Source organism: Nanorana parkeri, unplaced genomic scaffold, assembly GCF_000935625.1.
Source record: "Nanorana parkeri isolate BGI_ZX_2015 unplaced genomic scaffold, ASM93562v1 scaffold486, whole genome shotgun sequence".
NCBI classification, from domain to species: Eukaryota; Metazoa; Chordata; class Amphibia; order Anura; family Dicroglossidae; genus Nanorana; species Nanorana parkeri.
The window spans coordinates 596,903-622,918 of NW_017306754.1; the positions used below are offsets into that span (position 1 = coordinate 596,903).

The 26,016-nt window shown below is 39.9% G+C and overlaps 1 protein-coding gene across 1 annotated transcript in view; it reads left to right on the plus strand.

Moving 5' to 3' along the window:
- The window catches only part of DOC2B (double C2 domain beta), a 417,881-nt gene that overhangs the window by 237,551 nt on the left and 154,314 nt on the right, over window positions 1–26,016 (plus strand). The window contains exon 4 of the mRNA XM_018560903.1: window positions 690–799. Within this exon, the coding sequence (XP_018416405.1) occupies window positions 690–799 (110 nt within the window). The remainder of the gene's footprint in view (window positions 1–689; window positions 800–26,016) is intronic.

Here is a 26,016-nt window from a genome sequence, read left to right on the forward strand (position 1 = left end):
ACATCTTACAGTAAGGAAGTGGGATGATATTATTTTTACTGAACTTCTTGACAAAGTTCAGACAGAGTAAAATGTCATTAATGTCCTAGTGTCTGAGGAATGGTGTCAGGTTTAATTAAACACACTGAGATGCACTGAAAGTTTCATTATATTACTTGCTGCTTTTCAGCTATGAAAGAGAAATAATGTAACACTGTGTATTAAATAAGTGTATATTTTATGTAAATGTGAAAATTAATCAATATATGCTTTAAAAGACTGGCAATTAAAAGATTATAGTTGAATGTCTCATTAGCAATATGACACCTGGCATATACATCCTGCTGTTTTACTTATGTAATACATACAATGCAATCTCAGGTTCAGTAAGTGTTCAAATTTAGGCCTAATTTGTGAAAACGCAGTAGATGCCTAGGTTTAAGGTTCCATCAGCTTTGCCATTGATCATATCTGTTTTATCTGTACAAATATAATGAATGTTTAATTTTTTTAGTAAATGGAATTGATGATTATATATTGTATATGTTCTATGTTGCAAGTGTGGAACATGCAGCTACAAAAATCGTGGAAGTTGTACAATACAAGAGGCTTATAGTATCAATTTAAAAACAGGATAGATGGCTATCAAATGAAAAGGAAAATAATACTGAGCTTCATTTTGTAACAGAACCCCTGTGGTCTTGTTCTAGGCAAACAAATTACGAACAAAGACCTTAAGGAATACGCTTAACCCCACATGGAATGAAACGCTAACATACTATGGGATCACAGATGAAGATATGATTCGTAAAACTATCAGGTAAGCCTGATACCATCCCCTTAAATGGTCATATCAGTTCTTTTCTTGTTCAATATCTTTATTTGTTTTAACAAAAAGTACAGGGATTTTTGGTTGGTTTAGAATGTTAGGAGACACCTATCAAGAGGAATGTAATACCTAAGGCTCCCAAATTGTTTTATATAAGCCATTTCATCAACTAATTTGGCTGTAAGATTTTTTTTTTTCAACAACCATGAAGAAAAAACCATTTGAGACAATTTTGCCTTTACTATGGAAATTCTAAGGGTTTAGCTTTCCCATGATTTGGCAATAGTTTCTTTGGTGACAGTAAACACATGATTAAGAAACTTGAATGTATATGTATCAATGTTTGTCAGTCTAGTAGAGCTATATATGGTAGCCATAGAGTACATATTTATTTATGATTTATTACAGGTATTTATATAGCACCGACAATTTACTCAGTGCTTTACACAGTGCACATTCACATCAGTCCTTGCCCTCAAGTGCTATTTGATACACTGAGAGGTGTAACTAGAAACCTCGGAGCCACGGTGCAAGAAAGCATGAAAGCCCCCCCACCTCGGCAGTTACCAGGGCCGGGCCCTCTTCTTTCTTTCTGGGGTCCTACCAGGTAGCGGGACGCCAGGGCCCGGTTGCACATGCGACCGCTGAAGTCTTGGTAGTCCCGCCAGTGCTGTCATTAAACACAGCACCCACCACCACTTCTCTTTGTCCAGTTTTGTCAGTCATGGAGAACAGCACCCACTATAATTTCTCTCTTCCTGGTCCTATCACACATGGAACACAGCACCCACCATTATTTCTCCCTCCCCAGTCCTGCCAGTCATTGAGTATAGAACACCACACCACTATCACTCCCTGCCTTGTCCTGTCATCACAGAAACATTACCTGCTGCCTTCCGTCCCACTGCGGCTCCCGCTGGCTGCAATCCCTGACTGAACTCAGCTGCACACTGAAGCCAGCACACCGCGTACCTGCCTGGCTCTGTCACACAGTGACTACCAATTACTTGATACGTCTTGTCAGCCGACTCTCCACTCGTAGCTCCGGTTGGAGGCTCTACAATACACACATTTTCCTGGCTGTGTTACATATGTCACACATGACTGTCTGCGATTCCATCACACTTCGTACTGTCATCACTTCCCATCCTCCCCCATTGCAGGACACAGTGGAGCTCCTTACTGTCACGAAGTCAGCTTAGAAATCCAGTCAGTGCAGAATGTACTAGGAGAAACCATGCAAGGCCCCCCCCGGGTGGCCGAACGCCAAGGCCCAGTCGCATCTGCTGCAACCCTGGTAGTTCCGCCAGTGGATACACTTTGGTCTAGAATCTAGGTGCAATAGGGCATGTCCACCATGTATGAAGAAATGTCCCTGCTTCTATGCAACCTCAGAAACAAGCTAAAGAGTAATTATGAAGCTAACTAGGAAACTTGGGACCATGTACCAGGGTGTGAGTCCTTTATTATTCATCTCAACAGCAGGAGCATTTTGTGCTAATGCCCATGTAGTGAGCTTGATTAGAGCCCTGTCTAGGTGTGCCTATATCTGATTCACATTTTTTCTGATAGGTGGGTGGCGTGTTTTTGGAATGGTCTAGTAGCATAGTGTATATTTTTGATGTAAGACCTGGGTAGTGGAGGGCATCGTTACACTGTTGTTCTAAGACAGTGAATGATTGTTGTAGCAAAGGGTATGAGCTGACTATTTGTTGGTAATGGTTAACATGTAAGTGCCTTAAAATTCCAGCGCCTCACTGCAGGTCCTGCTGTTAATGAGGTTTGTTTATTGAGGAAAGCAAACAGTACAAAGCATAAGAAAAAACAAAACAAAACTAAGACAGGAATAAAAGACCTAAGTCTCAAGGGTAAGGTCCCATCAAATGTCAAGTAAATAGGACATATAGCAAACAGATCCACTGCTAACAGAAATAACCATCCGGTAGTTAGGTTAGACTACATCAAATAGTGGTACAAAAAAGCGTTGAAAAGCATGGCTATCTATCAATCTTCATCCTGAGGGACATAGAATGACAAAAGAATACAAAGAGAAAGGCAAGAAGAATAAATGGCATTGAAAATCAGATAAAAGACAGCTCAGAAAAGTATAGAGGAAAGAAAAGAGAAAGGAAAGAAACAAGAAAAGCACCTGGGAGCCCTAAAGGGGTAGGAGGAATGAATGAAGTCACGAGTGAATTGTTACACAAACATAGCAGGATGAGCAGGAGTCAAAATGTCTCATAATTTATTTCTAAGAGTGTCAGAGGTAGAAATGTGTATCTATACTGCCCAGAAAAAGCCTCATACTTATCTGATGATCATATGCTGATCTCTGGCAGCAATGGCCAGAATCTCCTCCATATGAATAATGTAATTCATGTTTCTGTATTTATGTTTCTTACGCAAACCCACATAAATCGCCAAAAGAGCAATTTCGGGTATGGGTGTGAGGTTTGAATTTAGGGGGTATTTCAGCTCTAGACCACCAGCCAACCTAAATATTTTGGCCTTGCCTCCCAGACCAGTACTCACTTGTTAACCTGGATCTGGGGTCTAATATGAGTATTTCAACTCTTCATGGACAGAATTGCAAATTGCTTTGCAGGTAAAACAATTTATGTACAGTATTTATTATGGTATACAGTATATAGCTGTCTGCCTGAGGTTCAGCATTAAATGCACCACTAAGGGCAGAAATATGGGAATTATCATTATTTACATTATAATGTCAAGGCATTTATCCTTATTATTGCTTGCTTCACTCTCTGGTAAGCTGCTGACTGCATAAGGTTGAGTAAACATCTGCTTCACTTTGGCTGCTCTTGCTCTCATGGTGCTCCTATCCCATAGCGTAAACTGCATTAACCACTTGAAGACCAGGGTATTAAACCTTTCTGTCCAGGCCATTTTAAACCTTCCTGTCTAGACCATTTTCCAGTATTCAGCACTGTGGTACTTTGATTGACATTTATTCTGTCATGCAACACTGTACTGAAATTAATTTTATAAAATTTTTGGGGGATAGATAGAGCTTTCTTTTGGTGGTATTAAATCACCACTGGGGTATTTAATTTTTACTATATAACTAAAAAGTACCGAAAATTGTGGGGAAAAAACTGTTTTGCCTACGTTATATTATGAAACATTTATGATTACCCAAATTTTTGAGAAAAATATAAAAGATGGGGTCATGTTTGGTAAATAGACACCAAACATGTCAAGCCTTTAAATTGCGCGCGCCCGTGAAATCACAAAGAACTACCATACCCTAAATTGGCCATAGGTGACGCTTTAAAAGCTTTTACTACTCAGATCAGATTAGTGTTAACAGTGATTGATGGCCCTAGAATTATTGCTCTCACTCCGATGTTCGGAGTGCGGAGCAATGGGCACAATCGTGATTTAAATATTTTTTCTTCTTTAATTTTTTTTATTCGTGACTTTCATTTTTTTTATGATACTTTCATTTTTTTAAACTTTTTTTACACTCAACGTTATTGCTATCACAAAGGGGTTAACAAGCCCCCTATGTGATAGCCAATTTACAGTGACAGGTCCTCTTTATGGAGACAACAGGGGTCTTTAATACCTCTAATGTCACCTAGGGACACCCAAAGATGCTGATGAAGCACAGATCTGCTTCACCAGCTTCTCTCCGGCTTCTATAGCCAGGAATGACAGCTGAAAATACATAGCTTCCTGCATTCAGAGACTGGGGAGAAGATCAGAGGGAGTTTGTGTACTGATCTCCTTCTGATCTCTGGTCACAGAGCCGCTGTGTCCTGGGCCCACACCGGGTACAGCGGAGCTCGGGATTGGCGGCACAGGGGGGGGGGGTCGCACACCTACATGCAAAATACAAGTGACCAGGCGGCTCTACATCCACCGAAACACTTGTATTTAAATAGCCATCGCTGGCTGTTTGAAATTTGAGCAGTTTTCCCACTCATGCGTGCGCTGGACGATGCACACAAGTGGGGGCAAGGAAGGCCGTTTTAAAATACCCACCCACATTTAGAAGGCTCTCATCCGATCGTTTATGTATGGCTGCTGGACGGGAAGCAGTTAAAGTGACACTTAACTCAGGAGCTATATCTTAAAAATGCATTCAAGTACCTTAACTATTAACAAAAATGTATCTTATTTGTGTATCACTCAGCTGTAGATCCTCAAATCATTTCTGAATTGGTGCTGACACAGTCCTTCCTCCCAGAGGGTGGCTACTTTTGTTCCCCATGGTCCCTTTGTTTATTGTATGTTGGTTACGTGTTTAGATGAAGCGCTGAGATCTTGAGGAATGCTTTACTTGCTTAGAAGGGCATTAAATGTGAATACAGCTTTGTGGGCAAAACATATAGTTAGAAAAAACTAGAATGTGCACGGAATAAACTGAATCAACTGAATTTCGTGATATGCAGGTTCGTCTGTATCCGCGTGCACGCGTCTAGAAAAAACAGCGTCCATTGTATCATAGATAAGCATGCAGCTTAAAATACATTTAACATTAGAATTTTAGTAATATGCTGTTGCATTTTCAACATTGTAAAGTAGCCACCACTCCAAGATCACTCTTGTTATGGACTAAAATAGTTTACTAATTTGTATTGAAATTATAGTCACAGGAGCGAGGTTGGAGCGGTTGCTACTTTACAACACACACAGGGACTATGAGGAACAAAAGTAGCCACCCTCCAGAATGGTGGATAGTGTCAGCTCAGAGATGATTTGAGGATCAACAGCTGAGTGATGCACAAATAAGCTTCATTGTTGTTAATAGTTAAGGTACTTGAATTTATTTTTAACATCTCCTGAGTTTAGCAACACTTTAAAGGAAAGTAAATTAAGTTATTAAATGCTTTACAGTATATGATGTGAAAAATATAGATTTACAAGACTGTCAAGTTTTCATATGTATCTTGTGACCTTGTTTCAAGCTCTTCTGATGATGGCAGGCAAATAGCTGAATTATTAATTTACCTACAGGCTGTACAAACTGAGAAATTGTGTACGCGCTAGAAGAACATATATCCTGCAAAATGGGAAAAAGGATTTCTTGTTCAAGATTTTATCAGCTTTGCTGTTGCTTCCAAAATGATCAGCCGTAACACATACCTGGTGTCACCTCTAAAGGGCTTTATTGTACATGTTTAAAGCCAGTTGTAGCTTAATTTTTTTTAAATGAGTGCAACTGTTTAAAAAAGTTTTAGTCTATCTAATCTGAAAACAAGAAAGCTAGAACTGGATTTTAAGATCACCAATTAGAAGTAGTTTCATGTTAACTAACACGACTCAGATAAAGGGTAAATTCAAAAGTTCAAAATAGAAGCACTAAAATCTTAGGTCTTTTCCAAAAGCTTTCCATTGGCAGCCTGTCAACCCTCTAACAAACATATAGCTGTTAAATACTGACTGAAACCTGAGTTTAACCCTTGGTATTGGTTTCCGCTGGCTCTTTGTTGTGATCTCTGAGGATCTTTGAGGGCGGATTACTTTACAGATGGCTTGTATTAAAGCTTGCTTAATGCTTGTTAAGAATATGCAAATACTTTAATGCATATAGTCTGGGTACAGGTGCACTTTAATCTTTGGAAATGGTTTATAAGTCAAGGAAACAAATTGATTTTCATGAAAAACATGTAGACGACGTATGGAATACAAGAGGGGGACCCAGTTGTCTCCAGAAAGAAAGCCCATAGTATAATTTTGTATGCATTTACTGTAAGATGGAGATGACAGATAACCACCCTCCAGCAGTGCAGCCACCAACCCGAGCATGTCTGATGTCCACAGAGTGATGCAACAATTATGAGAGAACCGTAGAAGCACCATACCGGTAATTCTACCATTACTTCATCCTCACCAACCTGTAGACACAGCCACTCTCACTATTCAAATTTCCCGACATGCAGGCAAGTGAGTACTACTAGTGATTGCAGCCTAGGACATGTCCACAACCTCAGAAAACCCTGCCCAGTATATCGTGCAACTCACTCCACACCACTACCACAACGCGGGCTGTCCACACCCTTCTCTCCCTTCTCTCACTCTGAGCGATCTGAGCCACGTATTATGTTAAAATGTCTCTAGCGGCTCAGTCTGTCAGTCAAGTGGACCTGTCTCCCCATCAGGTCACGTCTGTTTCTTCTGTAATGTTGGCGCTGGGCCCTCTTTTGCCTTTCTGGGCACCCCCAAGTGGTGGAACACCAGGGCCCAGTCGCACATGCAACTGCTGCAACCCTGGTAGTTCCGCAGCGGTAAAATGTAAGGGACATTTAGTACATGTCTTCTGGGAAAGGGTAAATGTGATTGACATTGCTTTCAGGTTTTTAATAGGTAGAGTATTTGACGTGTTTCCTACTACCTAGAAGGAGCATGTGATTTCACCTTAAAGTGGACCTTTACCCCCTTTCACTAAATATCACATCAGAACTCATTAAAGGGCCAGCGGGAACCAGCACCAAGGGGTAAGAGTGCATCTGTGCCCAGACTAAACATGCAAATTTTGTTTCGTTCTAAATGGATATTCGTACAAATTTAATGAAATTCGGACATTTGAATGCATCCAAATTACCAAGTTAGAACCCATGGAAATGCGAACTAATCTGAATGTTCCTTTAACGAAAACTTGTATCTGAGTTTCGTTCAAGACAAAACTAAATCAGATATGTGACTGTTCTCCGGCCAATCAGATTTTTTATGGGCTGTTGGGGGTTGCATTACAGGCACAGTCAAAATTCGAACAAACCAAATTGAATTTCTGATCCGAATCGATACGAAACACCATTTGTTTGTGTTTTGGGTTACATGTCTAGCCCATGAACCAAAAAATTGCCTGTGCATAAAAAGTGCACAAGCTGAAGAAGTTACTTGAGACCAGAGCCACATATATATCTGTAAAAAATAAGTCAAGGCAACTGGACGTTCTGAACATCCAACCTGCTTTCTCAGCTGTCTAGTGAAACGTCTTCAAGAAAAATACAGCAAGTCTAGTTGCCTTGACTTTTTTTTTACAGATATACTATGACCTGGATGAATGTAAACCTTCACAGACAGAGGCACATATAGCTTTAAAAAATTTGCTTTATTTATGTAAAAATATTTATTGCACCACGACCCAAAACAACATTTAAAATAATTGACAACGTTGTCCTACTCATACACATACACATACACGTCCTACTCATACACATCCCCTATACACACATTTGTATAATCTTGGCTGGCTACTAATTCTTAGTAAACTGACTGGCTGCAGTGTCTCATTATATGACAGGAGGTATAGGTTCCATCTACTGTATGTAACACTTTTACTGAGAATAATTTACCTCCACAAAAAGAGACAATGTTGCCATTTAAAGCGTCCAAGTTCTTCTCTCAGAGCGATACAAATAAACAAACGCACTGGTTAAGTTCAAACAATATTTTTCAGAACATCATTCATTTATATCGTTCTCTATAGTGGAAGTACACCTTCCTTCTTAATTCAAGTACTCTTGAATGCTTTCTCATGTACTCCTGTGCACTCTTGTTACATTTAGTTAGTAATGGTCCACTGACACAAAACAACATATGCATGATAGGCTTCCTTTGAATTATCTGAAACACTCTCTTTAGGGCTGTCCATGACAGTCCCTCTATATGGGGCAGTCTTTCTGTATGGCTGGAGTCATCTTTCAGACTGTGAAGTGTGTCATTGTGAATTTTAAATTCATTGGCAGGTAAAAGGGTTCACATTTGTGTATTGCAAAGTTTTTGCTGCATGTCTGGAGTTCTGTTTTGAGCAGTCAAAACAAGTTAGTGTTAAATGTTTCTGTCTAAGAGACTATAGGGGTCCATTTGCTTATCTCCAGAAAATCATACAGACCTCAAGCACTGCAAATTAATGAAAGTCATTCATTTTGTAATCTTGATGATTGAGACCTCATGAAAAATTTAGTATTTTATATCACAATAGCTGCCAATCATTTATGAGTCTAAATTTTCTATTAGTTTTGTCATGAGTGCTGAGACTTTAGTTTAAGTAAAATTTTTCCAGGAACTATGTTACACATCATACGATTTGTATGTCTATTTTCTCATTCTTCCACAAGATGTAACTCATTACAATGTCAGAGTTTACACAGTGTTGCTGCCCTTTCTAGCAATGAACGGGTCAGTGCAGGTGGCAGTCAATTTAGGAAAGATTAATCTGATGCATATTTTTGTTGATTCACTCTTTCCTTCTTCTACCTTTCTCATTAATATCACACTCATCGCTGACACTGCCAATAAAACCTTCTGTCATTTTATATGGTGTTGAATAATTGATGTGTAAATATTTTCTGTAAAGAGTAAAAAAGCATGGTGCTATTTATATTTAACCTGCTCTATGAAGCTCCCAAAAGAAATGTATATCTCTAAAATGCTGTTCCCTGTAGTGTATGTTATTTAAAGAACATTTCCACCTAACACTGAATACTGTGAGCAATGGGGTCATTCCTTTCAATTCTAAGCCAAAGTTACCTCCAGTGATAAAATCTCTGTATCTTAGTGCTCCATTCTCTTTGCAGGCAGTAGCCTTTATGGGAAAGCTTCATTCACACTACTGGATTTATTGTACAACATGAAGAGTGAGAAAGGGGAGCACATATGAGAACTACACTTGAGTAAGATCTCATAACTGGAGTTACTGAGAAATAAAATAAGTATGCAGATAGTTCAGCTGCCTAACATCTACCAAAAACTAAATTCAGTTTTGTCTGGGCTGATGCTTTAATATTTTAGCGAGGTGATTGAAAAATCAGATGCACTGACTGCAGGTCCAATCTTCCATTATGGAAATTACAGTAGATTCAGCTGTCACACTCGTAATCATATTTACCGTTTAGGGGTTGCTTGATTTTTGTTTAGTTGCATTATCTCCCTGCAGAGTAGTAGTGTCAGGCCTATCTGCTTGAGGTGAGTCCTGAAAGTCACTTGAAAACCTTTTAGAACGTATTATAAGATCTTAAGGATGAAGATTTAAATTCTTACAGATGCACGTTTCGGCAGTTTTTTCTTTAAAAGATATTTTCAGCTGGTTCTTTATTTTTAATAAAAAATGTAAAAGTAAAGTAAAGCTGACTAACACGTACTATATAAGCCAGAGTGTAGTATAATATCAGTGTGAAATGTACATGTTCATATTCCACTAAACTCTTTAGCAGTGATATGAATGTGTATCTTGTGTATACTGTGTAATAATGTGTAATTACTATACATTATCTTTCTTGTATATCACCTATATTTTGGAATTTTTTCTTGTGTTGTATTTTGCACGTACTTTATGGCACTTTCTTCCACAAAGTTTTTATTGATTTTCACTTGGGATGCTCTGATACCATTTTTTCCAGACTGAGTATAAGTACTGATACTTTTCCTCAAGTTCTCGCCGTTACAAATTACCAATACTTTTTTTTTATTGTCATGTGAACGTTTTTCTAAAACAATACAGACTAATGAGTTTAGGACAGTGGTGAAGTGCCAGGGCTCGGTCCCAGCTGCAAACGCTGTGCCCCTGGTAGTTCTGCCACTCACTCTAAGCTGTAGAGGCACAACAAATCTCAACAATACATTATACAGCAAGGCAGAATACCACCAGCTATAGAGGACTACAAGTCCTAGTGATACATTATAGAGCAATGCAGAATACCACTAGCTATAGAGGACTACAAATCCCAGCAATGCATTATAAATCAATGCAAAATAATATAAAGCTACATACTCTGTGCTGCTCCCGGGTACCAGCCTGATGTCTCCAGCAGAGAATCTCAGATGGCTGTGTGGGGTATCAGGAGGGCTGTGTGGTGGGCTGTGCAGACTCTCAGGTGGCTGTGCATGTTCTATGGCAGGCTGTGTGGATTCTCAGGTGGCTACACAGGGTCTATGATGGGCTGTGCTGACTCTCAAGTGGGCTTTGTGGGGTCTATGGTGAGCTGCACGAGGTCTATGGTGGGCTGCGCGGGGTCTATGGTGGGCTCTGCTTGGTCTATGCTGGGCTGTGTGGGGTTAATGGTGGGTTGTGCGGCTCTCAGGTGGTTGTGTGGGGTCTATGCTGGGCTGCGTGGGGTTAATGGTGGCCTATGTGGCTCTATGCTGGGCTGTCTGGGCTCTATGCTGGGCTGTATGGGGCTATTTGTGGGCTGTGTGGCTGTATGCTGGGCTGTGTGAGGGTAAATATTGGGCTGTGTGGCTCTATACTCCACTCGGTCTCAGCGGGTGCAGGAGGTGTGGAGCTGGCTTTTGGCCAGCACTGTAATCAGGTGCATTAGTTCATAGGAAGGCTGCAAGGACCTTACTGGGAACCTTGGCAGGCTACCTGTGAAGCCTGGCTCCCGTTTACAGTGCCGTATGCGGTTAAAACATTTAAAGCGCCGATATCGGTGCTTTGTATCAGCGCATTTTCATGAGAACAAGTACTCTTGAAAATGCCCAGTATTGGCACCAATACCGGTATCAGTATCATCACAAATACCGGTATCAGTATCAGCACATTCCTAATTTTCGCAAACATACAATGAACAGTAGCAGGTAGAAGGATTGACGTAACAGTTAGCAAAATATGAAGACCCGAGCAGAGCAGCGGCAGGCATCCTTCTGATGAGATAAGACCAGTCAATAAAGAGAACCTGTCACCTCCATATGCTATCACACAGGGGTTGTTTTCTAACCCCCCTATGTGATAGCAATAAAGTTAAGTGAAAAAAAATAGGAACATTTTTTTTACGGTTTCCCCCCAAAAATGTAAAGTTACAAATAAAAAAGAATTACATTATTATTTTTTTTTAAAGTCCCCCCCATACATACACACATGCAAACAGGCGTCGGGTGCGCATACGTGCGAAAACAACGATTTCGCCCATTACGCCGCACATGTTACATATCGTCACGAACGTCGGAATGAGAACAATAGTTCTAGTGCCATCAATCACTGATAACTCTAAACTGATGAGCTGTAAAAGCTTTTAAAGCATCTACAATGGTCAATTTTGGGTATGGTAATTTTTTGCGATTCCGCGGGTGCGCGCAATTTTAAAGCATGACATGTTTGGTGTCTATTTACCCGACGTGACCCCGTCTTTTATATTTTACCAAAAATATGGGTAATAATCATTGTTTCCTAACATAATGGGGGGGAAAAGTTTTTTTCCCCAAAAATTTCAATAATTTTTCCTTAATATAGTAAAAAATAAAAACCCCAGTGGTAATTAAATACCACCAAAAAAAAAGCTCTATCTGTCCCTAAAAAATGGCATAAAATTCATTTCAGTACAGCGTTGCATGACGGAATAAACGTCAGTCAAAGTACTGCAGCGCTGAACACTGAAAAATGGCCTGGCCAGGAAGGGGGTCTAAACATCTGGTCTTGAAGTGGTTAATTTCACCTTCTCAAGGGAGAATACATTCAGCTCAGTTAATATTTCATCTTAACACAGGCAATATTTCATAGAATATCAGCTCAGAGATCCTTTCCTTCAACTTGGCGCTTAGTTCTCTAAATTGATTTATTAGTTATCTCAGCCTTCTATATATTCTACCTTAATGTGATTCCCAGTCCCTCCACAAGCTGAACTCTGGCACTAGGAAGACAACACCCATTCGATTCAGGTGATCCTGGAGACAAATAATTATAGTCATCATTCTGATGATGATATTCCCTGTTACCACATATTGTCTGGGTTGTCTCAACTCATCACGGTTAGATAGGCTGCTGTTAAGGAAAGCAAAGACCTCCAGGGCTGCAACTACTGGGTTTGCCACCTTCACATATTTTTTAAAATTACAAAAGTTATTTGGATGCTCAAACAGAGGAGTGTTCTTCATCTTCTGGTTTTCTCAACCACCCCTTTTAGCTGAGCTAACCCATCTCCCTACCTGGTAATCATGAATCTCCCTCCAACTACCTATACCTATATCAGCCTATATCTATCCCATTAACTGCCTGCTCATTAAGCAGGTAACTTCGCTCAAGGTTGTTAGTTTCCTACAGTGTTGCAACTTTTTTCTCCAGGTCTCTAATGCAAAATTCAAAAACAGCAGCTTGTTCACATTGCTACAAAAAGATTCACTCTCCAACCGTTGCTCCACTTGTGCTTTTTTTCCCCATTTTGCAAGCTCTCCTGCTCCCTCTTGCTGTCCCCTTTTATTTATTGGTCATTAAAACAACAAAACACAGGTACATGTTTGTATGAATTGCCCCTAACCCTTATGTTGTAAACAAAACTGCACCTGCACTATAGCACACCTCAACGCACATATGTGAATACTCTGGCAAATTAGAGATTAGAAATTAGAGATTCAGTTAGATTAAATTAGAGATTCAGTTAGATGCAAATCAGACTGCTTCTCATTTAGCAAATTTGTTGCAACCGTTTATCTTTGTATTTGTGACCCCCATGCACCTGAAATCATGGGTAGCAAACTGAAAAAGATTTGCACATGTCTTAAACAGATTAAGCAATACATATAAGAGGTTTTTTTTTACTCCAGGTGGACAATAAGGATTGGTTAGGGTGAGGTTTTATTTTGTTGGTTTGCTACTTTCAGCAGCTCATATCAGTTGTATATTATAATATATCTATCTCAAAATTTGTTTGTTTCACTGCTGTTGTTTAGCAATGTCTTGCTGCGCGACAAAATTAATAAATGTCCACTACTGTGCGTTGTGGTGTGGCAGCATTGGCAAAAATAGTGTAGGTTTGTTTTCTTCATGTGCTATAGCATGTTGACAGCCCGTATAAAATGAATGGACTTTCTTAAAGTGACAATAAACTCAGGATTTAACTATTAGCATGAATGTATCTTATTTGTGTGTCACTCACACTTTCCCACTCATGCGTGCGCTGGACGATGCACACGAGTGGGGGCGAGGAAGGACGTTTTAAAATACCCACCCACATTTAGAAGGCTCTCATCCGATCGTTTATGTATGGCTGCTGGACGGGAAGCAGTTAAAGTGACACTAAACTCAGGAGCTATATCTTAAAAATGCCTTCAGCTACCTTAACTATTAACAAAAATGTATCTTATTTGTGTATCACTCAGCTGTAGATCCTCAAATCATCTCTGAATTGGTGCTGACACTGTCCTTCCTTCTGGAGGGTGGCTACTTTTTTCCCCCATGGTCCCTGTGTGTGTTGAAAGTAGACACATTTAGTATATGATACTTTCATTTTTTGTGACATGTACTGTTTCACCTCTGCATGAGAGCTCCGTTGTTTCTGTAGCAATGCACTTTAGCTGACACCCCTGGTGTGATATTCTGGCAATCTTCTGCCAGCACTACATGACAGGATCACCCTGAGATTTCCCGCTGTGCCTGTCAGGCTCACATCTTGCAGTCCTCTCATGGCTAGTAGAACATTTCTGTCAGATTACGAGATCTACTTCTTTTACAGAATATGTGAGAAATATTCTGTATTACTCTTATTTTTGTAAGTATTTTCAACCCAACTTCACAAATGAACGTTTCAGAAAATTGACTATGTATTGTCCATAGAAGCCACTTATTCACTTTCATGTTTCAAGGGCAAAATAATAAAGGGTAAACAGCTGTTTGATTGACACAGACCACACATTTTTTCTTTCAGACACTTTGGGATGAGTTACTAAAGGCAAATAGGCTGTTCACTTTGCAGGATAATTTTGACTTTTGAAGGGAATTTTCGCTTAGCCTAGTGAATGTGATGACAATTCCCAAAGAACACCTAATCCCATTTAAGGAAAAAAAGTATTTTTACTTGCACTCGATTGGATGATGGAAGTCAGCATCACCTCATTCACTAAGCTAAGGTAAAATTCCCTTGCAAAGTGTAAATTCCTATGCACGGTGAAAAGCCAATTTGCCATTAGTAAAGCAACCACACTCGGTTGTTGGATTCCCTGTTGTTGTTTCCTTTTTATAGATTCAAAAAATAATCTTGTCTGAACCTGGCTCTTGTATTGAATATTGCTTAGCCTAGACATAACAAACTGATGGTGGAAGTATGTACATGCTGAAAATGGCATGCAGTTTAGAATGTAGCATATAGGGTATACAGCTTAGAGTAAATGTAGGGCCTATTATCAGAATAAAAATATCTGCACTGCAAAGGAGTCCAGGGGGGTGATTTACTAACCTAAACACACGCACGCACCAGGTGCGTGTGATTTTCACACAGCAAAACGTATTTATCAACCAAAAAGTCTCTAAAAGCATATTTCCACTAATGCCATATATGGAAAAATCATGCACATGATGCATATATAATGCTGCTTCACAGTTTAGACAAAAATGGTTAGCTCATGCATTTACATTCCTGCATTCACCAACGCAAGCAACACAATGTAGGGCTAATTTACACAACATCACCTTGTAAATCATGCAGGGCTTTGCACAACACACCTGCTGGGTGTGTACACACTACAAAGGTGTTTAGATTCCACCCATAGATCATGCTGGGAGGGAACACACTACAGAGGTGTATACATATTCGTGGTGTGTTTATAAGGTTAGTAAATCAACCCCCAGATCTCTGTAACCATTGCACTGGGTTACTGGTGCTGCCTACAATGTTGGCTCAGTAGGTATCCTCCTCCTTCCCTATTGCCAGTACTAGGGTCTCTTACCCTCAGGCAATGGCGTATCATAGGCGCAGGGAGGCATAAATGTTAAGCTCTGGGGCCTCACCTGCTAACAGCGGTTCTGAGGAGGATTTAGTCTCTTCTGAGGATGCTGTCTGTGCTAGTCCTATGCTTTGTTCATTCTCCTCTTTACCCATTTTTGACCTTCCATTCAGCCTGCTCACTATTCTACAGCAAGGTGCTGGCTCCTGTGTTAGCTCTTCTTCAGTGTCAGGGCTGTGGATGGGTGCTGAACCCTTAGAAGTCATTGCTGGAACCTTCCCATCACTTGGAGTACTTGGGCCTGGTCTTGGACTTGGCCCTATCCAGGGTCTTCCTTCCCCCGGAAAAGATCCTAACTCTCCACTCTAATGTTTAAACCTTGCAGTCCCAGAGTCGCCATATCATTTGCTTTTGCAAGAAAGCACTGGGCTTGATAGTGGCCAACATCAAAGGGAATTCCATACGTACAATTTCACTGGAGGCTATTGCAGCTCCGCATTCAGGTTGTGTAGGACAAAGAGGCTCCATCCCTGGACCTACTCTTTTGCTTGCCAATCAAGGCAAAGCTTGCCCTAACATGGTTGATCTCCAATCTGACATTGGAATACAATAGAAGAAACACTTTTTTCCCTGTTGGTCTGAAAGGTGCTCATAATGGATGTAGGCCTTTCAGGAGGATGGGGAATTGTATTTTCCATAAATAACCTTGTCTGTACCGTGCTGCCAGATTTAATTAACATTTTAAATAGATGTATCCTATGTATGAACCTGCTCCAAAGAAACAAATACATAGGTAAAAAATATGTTTTGCTGTGTGAATGGGAACACATACACATATGGTGGTGGACTCTCAAACTTGGCTGCATAGTTGGAAATGCACTTTATGTAAGCAGGATAGATAGTGGAGCAGCGGCTATTGTTTCATGATAAGCTCCGCTGTGTTACTATATTGGTGAATCCAATTGGAATTCCTTGCTGGCAAATACATGGGGTCTGTCAGATGGGTGGGTCTCAGCACCACAGTTGTACAGGGCATTTGAGAAGTTAAGGTTTCTATTGCAATGGGATATAATCTAATATAGGTCACATGAGAGACTTTTCTCAAATAGATAGTAGCAGACACCTTGTACTAGTAATGTTAGGTTGAAATGTATGTACCCTGTTAGTAGAAACATACTGTAGGTTGTATCCATTACTCTCATCTATTTTTACTTACTAAATGTATGTAAGTCAAAACTTTTTTAAATTTTGTTTGTAATAGAATAGGATAAAGCTATTAGCCTTTCAGTTATTTTATTTTTATATTTGCTCTCTGTGTCTCTTTACGGAGATGTCCCTTTATATCCTGTCAATGAATACAGCAGGGATTTAGCAGAGTTCTCTGTAAAGCTAGAGGATATCCCCTCTTAGAAAGTAGTTAGCATAACATTTATGGCCAAACATGACTGTTTGCAGCATGCCAGGTCAATAAGCCTTACAGCCTTATCAGTTAATGATCATGTCAGCAACCCTGAACTTTCTTTACAATGGTGCTCAGGATTCATCATCCTAATGTGTGAATGTCAGAAGTTCTTTTTATTATGGTCAGAACTAAAAAACAAAACTTTTTTAGGTAGGCAAATATGAAACTTTGAATGTGATTATGTAGTCTTCCATCCAGCTCATTTTTATATGTTCTCTTTCATATTCTTGCTAAAAAAAAAAAAAAACCCCAAAAACTTTTGTTGTTTACGGGACTCAATAACTCAAGGACAAATGTATACAATCAATTGAATAAGTCAGAGCATCCCTTATTATATGGTGTTTATGAGCTTGCTACCTTGGTCATGAAACAGACATGGCACAGAGACAGTGTCCCACAGTATCTCCTCCCTGTAACCCCAGAAGATACCAATGTGTCACTTACAGGTGCCTGGCAGTCTAAGATTTTTAAAAGTACATTAGTTGCAGCTAGAGCAGCTCCTGATTATCTTGGGCTGCTTTATTTGCTCAGTAGGGAGCGCAGTTTCAGATACCGAGGGGAATAACAAACACCCATCTGCCGTTTTTCTTTGCAGTGATGGAACCCAAAAGTATTCAGACCTCTGCACTTCCAGGTTCATGATCATTGTCCCAGCACCACAAGCATATTAAGGAGAGGTTGAAAATGATCTGTTTCCAGTCATCACATGTTGCACAGAAAGCAGACATTATAAATCTATAAAGACCTCAAAAGGTTAAATATGTATATGCATTTGGAGAGTGGACATTTAAGTGAACCTGATGCTTTGCCCTGCATGAGCAAACCACAGGCTCAATTTAGGGTTGAACTCCACTAAAAATAAATAATTATTCCACAAATGTATCCTCCTTTTTTACATAATCATCAACAATATCAATATAAACGTATCCTTGTATTATGCTTTTATGTTTTGATGCTGCCAGGGCTTGTGATAATGCCTTATTTCTTGTGAAGAGTGCATCCATGATATTGTAGTATTGCTGAATTTGGTGCCCATAGTTCGGCACCCTAGAGGCATTGCTGGCCACAGGCACAATACTGCCTCTTAACATCTTTACCCCTCCCCAGTAGACCCCGTACATTTTCCAGAGTGAAAGAACCCAACTGCAGGTATCAGCGATCACATGACCACAGCAAAATATTAATGCTCAGAGGTTGATGTTTTTTTTAAAAGAAATTGCTTTCTGGAAAGGACTAATATTCCTGCACTCTTGATTATATGCACACACTTGTCACTTTCTTTAGGTGATGTAGTCAGGCAGATGAGACATAACTTGCATTTTTGGGGCATGACTTTTAATAGGTGTATACATTACGTCACTTGAATACTTTGCAAGAGATTTGGTAGACAGAAACGGCTTGCATGAAGGCATCCTGCACTGTATCTTGAAAACAAGATAAACTCCTGTTACTGCCTGTTGGCTAAACTCAAAAGTCTCATTTCACTCCTCACTTCCCACACTGAGAATAACCGCCAAGGGGCTGAACCAAATCTTCAGAACGGTTTGAAGTATGATATTATAGATAGAAATATGTTGTGAAAACTGTGTGTTGTCTCTTGCTTCAGGAACAATTTAACTATCATTTAATAGATTTTACCTTGAAGGGATGCAAGGGATGCAATCACATAAACAGTCCACATATAATCAGACACATTCACATTTAGGCTATGACCAGCTGACAGTAAAATAGGTATCATTGTCTTGCTATAGAAAACCTAAAAACATATATATATTTTATGAACAGAAAATTCTATCCTTCTTTCTCCAAATCTTTTCACTTTGGATATATAAAGAAATGGTCTTACAAAACAAAATGTTGTATTTTAAAAACTGAAGAAGCTGACTATCGACCTTACATTTATACTCATTTCAAATAAGGAAGGAGGTTACTATTTTGATACATGGTTTGCATGAATGATTTTAAGTGAACCAAAACACATGTAGAAATGTGTGCTGTGCACACTAAATAGCTGTGGTTAGGCTTTACTTGATAAGTTTGTGCTATCATACGAAAGTGTATTGCTTCATAAGCCCTGGAATTCTAGCTGCATCTATTTTTCAGATCAGCTCCATATAACATCGATTCAGTATTTTTTAGATCTCAGCAGTATTAGATTTCATTAAAATACTGATAGCTTTTAGCACCATTTCTTCTAGTCCTGAAGAAGATAAGTATGCTACTGTAAAGGTTAAAACTAAGAGTTACAGTCAGAGCCGGATTAACATAGGGGCGGGTGGAGCTCCATTTCTGTGTAATGTATTGCTGGGGTTTGTAGTCCTCTATAGTTGGTGATAGTCTGCATTGCTCGTTAATGCATTACTAACTGGTATTTGTAATCCTTTATAGTTAGTGGTATTATTCTGCATTGCTGTATAATTTATTGCTGGGATTTGTAGTCCTCTATAGTTGGCAGTATTCTGCATTACTGTATAATGTATTGCTAAGATTTGTAGTCCCTCTACAGCTTGGAGTCAGTGGCAGATCTATCAGGATCAACAGCCCCTAATCAAGAAATACTGCACTAAAAATGAATATAGATATATCATGACTCATTCCATACCATAACAAAACTTTGTACTCTCATGTACAGTACAGGCCATTGTGTGTCACTGCAACCAGTTACTGCAACATATAGCTTTGAAATTAAGCAAACACAATTGCTTTGTAGAAAAAGCAATTCACCAGGTATGAGGTGTAAACCAGTGGCGACTCTAGGAACAATATATAGGGGGGCACATAAGATACCACAGTCAGATCTGGGGGAGATGTTCCGTACGACCGCGGCGGACCCTGCAAGTACACCTTGCCGATCCCTGGCGGGGGGGCAAGTGAAAACCTAGGGGGGGCAATTGCCCCCCCTCGCCCCCCTGTAGTGACGCCACTGGTGTAAACTAATGGCAAAGTCTGTAAGAAAGTTTGTAAGAAAGAGTTGTAAACTATATATGGGGAATCTCAAGCCACAAATCTGCTTTTATTTATTTTCATCTCATCACCAGATGTAATATGGTTTCATTTATACTTCTAGGCAATATGAAAATGTTATAGTTGATATTAATCTCTTGGTTATTTCATTACTAATGTAGTCTTAATTGTGCATTAATAATTTATGCAATGTGTTATTTAAAAGGTCTTCTTTGTTAGATATTACTGTAAATACAGAATCTTTCTTCTGAATCATGCAGGTAAATTTATGTTATCCCAATTAACTGGTGCTGAGACTGGGAAAATGTCTGCATAAATGGCATAGACATTCTAATAAGGTCAGGTTGAAAGATCCGTTGTGCATCAACATTATTACTTGTCATTGTTTTTGTTCTGTGAAAGACATATAAATGGCCCAGTAATTTAACATCTTGACCGTTATCTTTTAAGTGAAATGAAGACAGGGAGCTATTATGCAGGTTTACCTGCAGACAGAATTACAGTATTGGTGGCTCGACACAATAAATATAAGACGTAGCTGTAGTAATTTGATAGGTTGTTGGAAGAGATACACAAGACAGAATTGGTTGAGCCAGTTTTCAAAGAATTTACAAAACTTTTATTGACATAGAAAACATTAAAATATCCATGAACACTCATAAAAGCAAGTTACTATTATTGGCAGAGGATTATTAGAGTCTTGAGGAGCAAGACTAATTAATTGCATCTATGTGTACAAAACCCATATGGTACTAACCACTAGATGTTATATAGTGATTTCACCAATGTTCAATAATGCCAACTTCAACGCGTTTCACGTCATCGCTTCATCAGGAAGGTGAGTGAAAGAATCTATGGTTCACAGATACCAGATTGTTAATAAAACATATTCACACATGGAGATCACAATAACATATCTGTACCCATAATCACTTAGGAAATAATCCTCTGTTAAAAACCCAGTGGGAGATGCTGCCTCAACAAAGTACCCTCAGTCAAAGGGAAAGGATAGATAACTGGAGAAATGCACCTCCAATATCTAAAGGCAACACATTCACGTCAATATGGAGTTGTAATAAAATTGTATGTTAACTTATTTTTTAGCCGTAGAGTAAATTAAGCTGAAGCTCACCTTAACAGGACAGGAAACTGGAGTTCCCGGACAGCCAGCTAATATAAATTGGTTGAATACCACTGCAAACAACACAATGTTGCCATCACTATCAAAATTAATATGAAAAAATGTAGTTGACAACTCAAAATTGTGTGAGAAGATGGTAGTTCACTGACCTGACATAGATGTGTTTCTTTATCTGCAGCGCACGTGGGATTCCCGCCAAACACTGTGGATAACTTCCTGTGCCTTTTTATGCATGGCGTCCACCAATCATATGGAAAATCTCATGCATGCGACAAATCCAACAATGCGCATGCACAAGATTGGTATCTATGTGCTAAAGGGTAGAAATATGAAACCGCCCTACTCTAGCCAGAGTTGGACGGTTTCATATTTCTGCCCTTTAGCGCATAGACATAACAAACACTGGGAGAACATCTAAACTTCATGCACAGATAGTGTCTTGACCAGGATTTAATCTGCTGCAAGGCAAAAGTGTTAAACACTAAGCCACTGTGCTGTATAAATCATGATCCACCCTTCATCAAATCAGAAAATGCCTTGTATGTAATGATATAAAGACTAGTCTCTGAATAGCAGCTGTGCCGATCACGACATCCCCTATGTTTTCAGAGTGGAAGTTTCTCAGTTCAAACAGAACCCCGGATATTGCTGTAAAGCACTGCTGTAGCTCCAGATACTACAGTTTTTTACAGGTTATCCATGGCCCTACCAGGTATATCATATGCATACTTGCATGCTGGACCATTGTTGTATGCATAATACTTTATAGCTGGAGTCCAGATTTAAAGTACATCTGTGCCCAGACTATGGATCATCAAATGATCACAAAAAAGCATTCTAGAGAAAGGTTTCCATTAAGCATTGAACAGCTCAGAAACATCTGCTGGTTTTTTATATTGGCTGGCAGACTGCCAAGACTCTGGTTAAACAGAAAGTATTAAGCCTGGTTCACACCTGGGCGTTTTACAGCGCGTTCCTACGCGCTGTAAAATGCTCAACATGTGGAAACCAATGATTGCCTATGGGCGTGGTTCCCACCTGTGCATTTTACAGTGCGTAGGAACGCGCTACAAAACACCCTACGCCCAAAGAAGTACAGCAGCTTCTTTGGGGCGTTTTGCCGCGCGTTTCCATTGGTATTCCCGAGTGTGGATCGGGGTTAACAAAGCGGTAACCCCAAGCCACCTCAGGAAAACAGCGTACAAGTCTTACCTTGTCTTCGATCCCCGCTGTGTCTTCGCCGGCTGCTGATTTCCGGGTTCCGTCCCTTGCCACGTTGCAGGGGGGCGGAGCCGGCGGGAAGTTTAAAAGTGAAACTAAAAAAAATAGAGAAAATAAAGGGAAAAAAATAAAAAAATCATACCGCCAGTGAAACACGTGTTTCACTGAACGAAAAACTGCGACAAAAACGCGAAAAAAACAAGCTGAAAAATGAGCATAAAAAACGCTCAGGTGTGAACCCAGCCTTAGGGAAAGAGCTAAGATTTCAATGACTGTGTTGTGTACTTTTAAATTTAAACTTATCCACAACACACAACACTCCACAATACAGAGATCAGAGATGGCTTGTTTTTAAATGCTTTTGCTGCTTGCTGAGTATATGAACATACTTTAGCCTGCATGATCTGGGCACAGGTGTACTTTAACTTCATTCCTAACATTTAATCCATAAAATGAGCTCTTTACGCTTAATCTTTAAAGGTAACCTGGCCCCTCAAAGTGGAACCGTAACACTAACAGTTAAACTCACCCCTGATCCCTAAAGTAAATCTTAACATCAAGCAACCCCTTCTTCTACATATTCTCCTTGGCTTTTGAACTTAACCCCTTCATGACTGAGGCCCTTTTTTCCATTTTTGCACCCATGTTATATTCCACATAAAAGTCACTTATCTGCTAGTTTTTAATGTAGTAGATTCCAGTAAAGACTTTGGTCCCTATACCCTAACCTTTAGACATAACCAGACCCTAAAACACAAAAATATCTCTCCCTAATCTTAAAATTTAACCTAATTATGCCTTAAGACTTAACAAGCACCCTACTTTTCAAAATGTCAACCATAACCTGAACCTGTAAATGAACCATTAACCCTTAACCTTAACACAAAATGCTACAACTAACACCTAACCAAATTATTCTACACTTCTAAGTCGCTATGCCCCAGGGCAGCTGAGACACTGGTTGGAAAACCAGACAGAATCAGCTAGTCATGTTTGGGATGGGAATACTCTTGCCAATGCTCATATACCAAGGACAGTGTGATCTTTATTATTTTATAGGCTGAGTTAGTGTTCAGCATGAGAAGACAAGCAATGATTTTTTTGTAAAGAAATGCACCATGTATGCAATCAACTGATATTGTCCTACCCATTACATTAAGATATATACAAATATATACAAACTAGTTAAACCTTATCAATGCTATATTTGTTTAACTTCAAAGTGGACCTACCCTTAACCCCTTTGTGGCCGCCCCCCCTCGCCGGACACCCCCGCCGTGCTTCCCGGGCTCCGTTGCCCCTCCTACGGGCCCGGGACCGGCTTCCTTCGTGTCGGCGGGGAGCTGGGGAGGAAATCGACGAACTTCCGTTTATCGATCCCCTCTCCGTTCTATGGGACCGGGAGCGATGCAGATTGCATCACTTCCGGTCCCTGGGCTGTCAGTTCTGATAAGAAATTGGTATTCTGTTGTGTTTTTGGGCATTTAATTAAATTTGTCACTAAATTTTGGGGTTTAATAAGGAGTTGCGCTAATATTGCGCAACATAAAAATTTGCAACTACCACCATTATATTGTATAGGGTCCTGGCATTCAGAAAGTATATAATGTGTGGGGGTTTTAAGTCATTTTCAGGCCTAAAATGTGGAATATAACATGGGTGCAAAAAATGAAAAAAAGGCCTCAGTCATGAAGGGGTTAACTTTACCGAACAGCACAAATGCATTTTTGACCTGTCACAGGTTGAGTGAAAGAATCTGGGCAAATTAAGTAATCGGTCTGATGCAGATAAGATTACCTATTTCCTCTGTTTCCCCTCCTGCACTGATTACTCATTGAGACTACACTGTAACTGTCACTGTAACTGACAGCAACAGAGGGCTGATCTGTGTGAGACATGTGACGTGTATGCTAATTTTGGCATCCAGGAGAATTATTTTAGTCAAGGAAGTACATGACTGACACTGAATGATGCCTGAAAAATATGGCACTGGCTTTGTGGAGAGAAAGATTAAAGGCATTGTCAAGAGGAGTAGCGTGATCGTTTTTAGACATAATTCATACCTGCAAGTGTTACAATGCACTTAGCCAGCACATGTGTAACATAAATATACAGTATATATATACCGTATAAGTCCACTTTAATGAGTATAAGTATATTAACTTTATTATTTAAACATTTTTTAAACAAAGCACTGCCTATAGTGAAATGTATGTATTTTCTGAAATTCTGTTGTTTTTTTATGGTACAGCACATCTCTCTTCATTTTGATATCCTGACCTGTTATTAAAGCATCAACAGGAGGTATAAAAATAAACTTGACCACAGAAGGGATACACTACAGCAGCTAGCAGGGTAACTAATGATACAAGAATCCTGCTGGGCAAGGATGTGAAATCTGATACTGATTGTATACTGGGAGACGTTTGAAAGACTTTTTAGAAAACACAGTGAAGATACCAAGGGAGTCAAAGTAACAAGAAGTTTTAGGATTAAAATTGTAAATATTTACTGAGAGGGATTAGTGCTGGTTTTTTGCTTTATTTTTATAATCTGTCTGCATGGAAATTGGTATAGGATATTAGATATAAGCAAAATATCCATACAGTTTCTGTAAATCCAGAAGGTATGCATTTAATGGTTTTGGTCATGTATGATGCCATACTGACTTTGTGATGCACTTTGCATTTTAAACATGGTTCTTTTCAGATGTAGTAGATAAGCACAATCACCTACCTCTATTTCCAGTCTAGAGCATATCAAAAAGGTAGAGATGGGTGAATCTGAGTCATCCAGAAAACCTGAAAACCTACGTAAGAATCTGACTTTTCTAATGTAGGTAGTACCATGGCAGGGTTCCCACTAGACATGTAATTCGGTTCGGATATTGCGTCATTTCGGGAGCTCCCGAATGCCATTCGGGTCTGGAAGCCATATACGTAATATTGCTAAAGCTGAGGCTCCCAGACCCGAATGGCATTTGGGTGCTCCCGAATGCTATTCGGAAATTCAGATCCTGAATGCCATTTGGGCCAGGGAGCCATATACATATATTAATAAAGCTGAAGCTCCCAGACCTGAATCGCATTCAGGAGCTCCTGAATGCAATTCGGAAATTCAGATCCCGAATGCCATTTGGGTCTAGGAGTCATATACATATATTACTAAAGCTGAGGCTCCCAGACCCGAATGGCATTCAGGAGCTCCCGAATGCAATTCGGAAATTCGGATCCCGAATGCCATTCAGGTCTAGGAGCCTTAGCTTTAGTATTATATGCAGGGCTTGAAAAATCCACTCGTCCGCTCGTCTGTGACGAGAGGACGGTGGAGCCCGACCAGCAGCTTCCCGGCCGGCCATTGTAATTACACGGCCGGCCGGGAGCTTTACATTCAAGTGTCGGGCGTCTTTAGAGACGCTCAATCGCTTGTATTATCAGCTGTCACTGCCGTTGCCAGTCCCGAGATCCGCTGTGCCCGATGCGGCCGGGACCGGCACGGCTCTGTGACAGGAGATCAAAGGGAGATCAGTATACGGTCTCCCTTTGATCTTCTCTCAGTCCCCGAATGCAGGAAGTGATGTATATTACATCACTTCCTGCATTCAGTGTCACTCTCCAGCTACAGAAGCTGATGAAGCCGATCTCTTCATCAGCTTCTCTGGGGGTGCCTAGGTGACATTAGGGGTCTTGTAGACCCCTGACATCTCCATAAAGAGGACCTGTCATGTAAATTGGCTATCCCATAGGGGGCTTCTTAGCCCCCCATGTAATAGCAATAAAGTTGTGTGTAAAAAAAAAA